Source organism: Lineus longissimus, chromosome 19 (genome assembly GCF_910592395.1).
Source record: "Lineus longissimus chromosome 19, tnLinLong1.2, whole genome shotgun sequence".
NCBI classification, from domain to species: Eukaryota; Metazoa; Nemertea; class Pilidiophora; order Heteronemertea; family Lineidae; genus Lineus; species Lineus longissimus.
Genome location: NC_088326.1, coordinates 5035330 through 5042280, shown reverse-complemented (window position 1 = coordinate 5042280; position 6951 = coordinate 5035330). Strand labels below are relative to the sequence as shown.

General features: G+C 44.2%; 1 protein-coding gene across 1 annotated transcript; it reads left to right on the top strand.

Annotated features, from left to right (window-relative positions):
* The first annotated feature begins 276 nt into the window (after nt 1-276).
* LOC135503215 (uncharacterized) lies at nt 277-6476 on the top strand. The gene is made up of 4 exons (XM_064796677.1): nt 277-337; nt 3526-3911; nt 4391-4539; nt 5611-6476. The coding sequence occupies exons 2-4, from the start codon at nt 3537-3539 to the stop codon at nt 6323-6325; spliced, it is 1239 nt and encodes a 412-aa protein (XP_064652747.1). The 5' UTR covers nt 277-337; nt 3526-3536; the 3' UTR covers nt 6326-6476.
* The last annotated feature ends 475 nt before the right edge of the window (nt 6477-6951 follow it).

Sequence of the window (6951 nt, the reverse complement as noted above, 5' to 3'; positions counted from 1 at the left end):
CCCTCCGTTTACGCGTACGGACGTTGCGTACGACGTCACGACACCGCAAGTAGTGATGACGTCACCGCTGCTAAGTGTTCACGTTACTCTATCCGTGCGCCTGCGAAACCAATCTTAGGGGCATACCATTCTTGTTATATATACTAACGTGGGAGGTGAATGTGTTAAACACTACAGTTGAGGAACTTCTCCTAAACGTCACACGATACTCAAGGTTAACACCTGTATATCAAGTTTGCATATTTCAAATATCTTTCTCAACTGCACATAATTTTATTGTGTGCAGAACGGTGTCGCGTTCCAGTCGATTCTTCATTTTCCTCTCAGTTCACTGCCGGTAAGTAAAGATAACGGTAACATTTTCCCGAAATTTTGATTAGAACTGTGCTGCCATTCAGGTGTCTCAGTTATTCTGGTTCTGGTTTGATAAATGACACACAATCTCTTAAAGCTTACTCGGTTCGTTCAAAAGTTTGAAGCACGTGAATGCAAGTAGGTGAAGCCAGTCTGATTGGGCAAACAGCTGGACGCCAAGCAATAAACTGATGGTTGCAGTGGAATATAATCCAGTGATAAATGTTGCCGGGTTATAAAGTTCTTAAACTCGCATTTAATAATGGTCGTTTCTGAAATATACAAACATTGACAAATGATAAGAAAAATAAGTATACGTAAATAAATAAATAAAAAACATACTCATGTAAATTAACAACTTATAACAGATCTATAGCAAAAATCCAAGTTCGTCGCACACATTCTATTCTAATATGAACCGGTTTCATTTAGGGCTACACAACGTCAGGAAGTCTCTCAAATCACACCGCAATATAAACGGCTTATCGACACCATTTAAATACACTCTGGTAGAAGCATTGGACATACAATACAAATGTTCCTAGACAAATTAAATTCATTTTACAATATAAATCCAGAGCAATATTCCCGATATCATGGGGAAAATATAGAGGCTACACCCATTGTCCGTCATTAGAATTGCATGCATATATATATGGTGCAAACTTGCATTCGAAAAGGGGGGCAAGGGATTTGTTTTGCTATTTCTATACCTGGATGTGCTTTGAGTTTGACCCCGTCACAATCGAAGTTAAAGCGGAAAATCGGCTCAACTTGTTCACTGTGTCGACTGACGGATGTAAAACAACACTCACGGATGTCAACAACTACACTGTTGTTGTGAAACGTAAAGAGGGCTGACTTGTCCCGTACGCGGATTAGACCGTTGTGATTGAACGTTGCGTCAATCAGTGTCAATACCGTGTCGCTGCGTCATCCGTGGATTCGGTGACGTCGGGTTGACCCGTGGCGTCGCTCTTCGTGGAGAGACGTTCCCTTCGATGACGCAATTTGGCGTCAGATTTGGTGGGAAAACTGGGTTGCGCATGTGTCCCCATAGGTGTCGACATATAGTGTGTTTGCGGGTTTGGCTCGCCGGGTGAGGTTGCCATGAAAACGGTTTCGAAAAGGTGTTTTCTCATCAGTAATCAGTGCGGGAAAGACGGAGTATGGTGCAGGTACCAAAGTGAACCCTGTGAAATCTTATGTGTGGTAAGACTGTGAGTATGTCCCGAAAGGGTCCATATTCACCAATGTATTGCCAAAGCAGTACACTGAAGGGTTGTGCTGGCTTTGCAAAATAAAGGAATGAAACTGACGCCAAATTGCGTCATCGAAGGGAACGTCTCTCCGCGAAGAGCGACGCCACGGGTCAACCCGACGTCACCGAATCCACGGATGACGCAGCGACTTTAGGACAATGCAAAGGTATTGACACTGATTGACGCAACGTTCAATCACAACGGTCTAATCCGCGTACGGGACAAGTCAGCCCTCTTTACGTTTCACAGTTTTATTTCCGATTTTGACTAGAGACTTTCGCCGCAGACGACATGGAAGAACCAAATCTCCCCGGCTCCCCTCCACTCCACACCAGGACGGAGGACACGCCAATTCAACCTCAAAACCCCAAATCGGGAACATCAGGGCAGTCACAGAGGACTCTTCTTTTTTCATGAAGGACCAAAACTATACTGTTGTTGTCGACGTATGTGTACACTGAACTTGGGATGTGCGTCGGCCCCGTGTTGAAATGCCGTTCAGTGCCATTTGTGTAGCGTAAGCAATAGTCTTTCACGGGAGAATGGTCACTGTAAGAATTGTCCAGAAAAAATTGTATAATATTTGGGGTTTTCCGTGATTGTCCGGCCCAATTGGCGATATTTCCATTTGGGATGGTGAACAGAGCTAGGAGCAAATGCGATGCTTATGATTAAAAGAAATAAAATGCCCGATTTAAAATCCTGCAGAATCAGGGGAATAGGGCGTTTCCAGTGATATACGATACACATGGGTTGTCCTCATGCAATGACATTGGAAAAGCATTTTAAAATAGATGTTACGTCCTGTTAATAGGGCAAGTCATCATCGCGAACATTCGGGAAAAAAGTCCCTAACGAGACCAAAGCACGACTGTCGCAATGACAAAAAGTAAAAACGTCACAGAATTATTTGAGCAGTGACGAGTGACGAGTGACGTCAGAGCCCAGATTACGTAACCGCGGGAACATCTCATAACAATCTGGTACGGTGGCATTACACAGTGCAGGGAACGGCGTCAAGGGCAGCGTCAAATAGGCCCCGGGCAACCGACACGAGGTAGTCTTTCAGTTCCTGCTGATGCCTGATCGTACATCATAGGCACCATAATCCATACATTTCTGGGTTCATATGAATCCAGAGAAGAAGTCTGCAACATTTTTATTGCATTTAATTCATAAGTTCACCGATAGGTCGCGACACCTTTGACACCACTTGGATCCTGAAAATTGTAAATAATTGACAAAGAAATGGCATGATGGGTGAGATATTCAAACGGCCTCAATCGGTTCAAAATGAATGATTTGGGAATGCCATTACCACCGGCAGATAGCCAAATGCATCTAGTTTTTCATTTAATGTGAAAACATGGGTCATCTCTGCTATTTGTTCACTATATGGCCTAGAATTTGAACGAGCATAATTGACACTCGCACAACTACGCCTAACCTCAAGTGGCACATGGAAGGTATATGTTACATATTAAGGCCAAACTGGGGATTGAGACTCGCTTCAAATGGCACAGATTCTAGGCTCATAAAAGGAGCTAGTTTGCTCTTTTTTTTAGGCAGTGTGGTAAAAAAGGAGGGCATGGCGTGGCAAGAAACATATTTTAGCGGCAAGGCGCATTTCAAAATTGTTTTCTAAGGCATGGCGCTGCAGCCCTCTTGAAATGCCTAGCTAGGGGTGTGTGGATGGCACACTTTTTCCAGGTTGTTTGAAGCCACACTACGATTGAGTATTCTATACTTTGTTGACAGTGTAGTTTATTCCCTTTTCTAGGAAGCCACACTATGATTCAAAATAATATTGTATAATTGATTGATAGCATACTTTATTCCTTTTTCTTGGAAACCACACTATGATTGTGAATTGTATACTTTATTGACAGCGAACTTTTCCCTGTTCTAGGAAGCCATACTATGATAGTCAAACCAGTTCTCCTGGCGGTAATCGCCAGCTGCATGCAGAGCAGCACGGCCAAATGGACTTCCTACGAAAGTGATTTCGAATTCGAATGTCCAAGTCTCCATCACCTCAACAGGATGAACAGCCAATACAATGGTAGAAACGACAGAAAATGGGAGTACGGTTGTACGGAAGGATTCGTGGGAGAAGATTGTATTTGGAGCGAAGATATGGTCGAACAAGAAGGCAGCATTATCTTCTACTGCGGCAATGATGAGGGTGATGATCTTGATACACTCATGAATCCACAAGTCAAGCCAGTTATAACCGGTGTTAAGTCTCGTTACAACGGTGGTAAAGGAAGGATCTGGACTTACAAATGCTGTAAGGCAAGTACACTTCAATATCTTTGGTCCTGCTTTGTAGCCAGCTCATTTGTCGCCCAACTGCTCAACCAGGCATAAAGACGTGGCCTTGTCGCAGTCATTTAAATCACCTACAGCTATACGTCGCACACCTAGGCGGTTTTTCCGTTCCCAGGTTATTTACCAAGGAACTACAATATTTGAAATGTACGCAATGTATTACATGACCACTCATTTATGAAGGCATAGGGATTTTCTTTCACTAATCATATAGTTTATGAACTAGGTATTCATCTAAGAAAATTTCATGCCTTTGTCTCAAGGGTTTAAAGCCTCTGTGAAAGAAATTCCGTATCCGTAAAAATGTTATGGTGAATTTCCCGCTACAACAGATTATCGTAAGGTCGAATGCTGGTGTGACATATATAGCCGACGGACTACGCCACCACCTAAGTAGTTAATTGGCTAGGGTTTTTAATCTCACAACCAACAACGTCTTTTAGCTCAATACGAAACCTGCGACTGAATGTAGAACCGAGCGTGACATCAACAAGTGGGGTGAAACCATGGTAAAAGACTTTCAGGTCGATCGAGCGATGTACGGACTCACCTCGTTCATCCCGGTGGAAAAATTGGAACAGGGCAACAGAGGGTGAGTAGGAACTACAGTAGAAACTCTCTACTGAGGACACCCACCGAACTGAGAAGTGCTGTCCTTAATAGAGAGGTAACTTTGAATGGAAACAACCAATTTAGGACCAAAACTAGTGTCCACTAGTCCCTCTCTACTTAGGACACCCACGGAACTGACAAGTGCTGTCCTTAATAAAGACGTAACTTTGAATATAAACAACCAATTTAGGACCAAAACTAGCGTCCACTAGAACCTCTCTATTTAGGACATCATCCTGGACTGACAAGTATTGTCCAGGTGACAGCTAAGGAAGGTTTCAATGCATATTTGTCACAGAATTTTATACACTGGGTTGGAAAAGGGCCATCCATAAAGTATTTTTCCCCAACCACCAATTTTTTCTGATCCCCTTCCCCTTAAACACACCTTGTATGCTCTGACCGTAACAACCATCCCCCCCCCCCGTACGCATACGCATTAGTAAATTACACATTCACAGTGTATTCGGGTAGTGTGTTATAAACAAGCAGTTTTGTCATACTTTTTACTAATTGTATCAATCTGGCATGTCAGTCGGCCAACCTGGTCTTAAAAATCGAGGCCGGGTATATTTGGCAAACCGTTCACCGAACGGGGATCATTTTTGCCCTGTTTGGAGAGCCGCTTGCCGAACAGCACTGACAATCAGCACAGTTTGGCATGCCCGGCTTGCCAAACAGATACAAATTTCTACCCTGTTTGGCTAGCCGGAGACTTTACAACACATTAGCCAATCGGAGAGCAGTGACGCCATATTTGAATTAATATGCGCAAATTTAACAATAGCCGATTTCTCGCTCTCGGTTCATTTTCTTGTACTAAACTCGTGTTCTTGCAAAAAATTGATGGAGAGGAATATACGCGAGTATGTGATTAACTGATAAGCGTAATAAATTAATTGGGTACATTGCTAAGGTCTCTAAATCTCCAGACACATTTTATACTGTCATCTTGCTCTGAGGAGAGAACAGTTCTATCCTGCCTCCTATACGTAACGCCTCGTTATCCTACTCAGCGCAATTTCTGGATTGGCATTCTCTCTCTTTTCAGCGACCGCGTATGGAGCATCGCTACCTGTTTGTACGTCGGTTGTCAGGTAAGGAAGCTCGAAGTTGTAAACCCCATTGAAACCGTCGATGAGGGAGAGACCATGATAGGAATCAATGCTGACCAGACCTGCAGTAAAGATACGTCAACGCTCAAATTATACAGAACCGACTCCGTAACCCGAACTGCGGCTTTTACCATAGCAAATGGTCGTGAATACAACTGGGCTACTTCGCTCCAAGTCAGTGCCACATTAACTGCTGGATTCCTTGGTTCTGGTACGACACTAAGCTTTGGTGCGGAACATACACGAGGCGGAGCCACAACCATCGAGAGGGCAGAAACGGATGAAACGAGTACAGGTTCCGAGGACTCGACTGGTAAGGATTTGTCATACCAAGGTCCTGGTGCGGCTATGATCATCGGCACCATCAACAGATACAGGCTCAACACCAACGACATTGACATCGACGTCATCTCTACCTGCGGCGACGGTACCGAATGGCGAAAGACGGTGCAGATGAACGTGCGCGGTACGACCTATGGGAAGGCATTCTACCGCACGCGACGGGCAACATTCCTGCCCGGACGATGTGGCTCAGAGACAGAGAACTGCATCGGCGGTATAAGCGGAGGGAATGACGCTGATACAATCTTTCGACACTTTGAAAACTGCATCGGCGATGCGGGTGATGTTAGCCGCATTAGCCGCATGTAAGAACTTCATGGAAAAGTCATTATGAGAATAAAATTGATCGAACCAACAATTCTTTGTCTCAATATTGCATGTACCTAGAGTCATTCAAATAAAAAGACGCTGATGTATCCAAGGCATCGGTAGCGTAGTGAAAGCGCACTGGCAAATCGAGTGACAGTATTAAAATGAAAATAACAAAAGGCAAACAATCTACTTCATGTCCATGCGACTCATCGTTGGTGAATATCAGTCTTAGAGTCTCCTGCTTTTACCGCCGACACAAAGGGCTAGGAAATCCGTCGGACGAACCATCATAAACGGGCGGCCAATCAATTTGCTCGACACAGAGTAATTGAATGAGGCCTGAATTAATAGTGCCAACCTTACCCTTCTCCTATACATAATGAACTCAGCATTTGGGTTAGATCAGCATCCCTGGAACTGTTACCCATTGAACACCAGGTCTTCCATTATGATGGCATTCAGTGCCTTTCTCGTGAGACAAACATGAGTCAGTGTAATGTAAGTGTTGTCGCGACAGGGACGGGTGGGAAAAGAAGGGAATGCAGGGAGACTACTGATAAAGTAACAGCCCTTCTGACGGCCGAGCGGGGGGGGGGGGGGAGTTTATCGGCGGTGAAGTATGG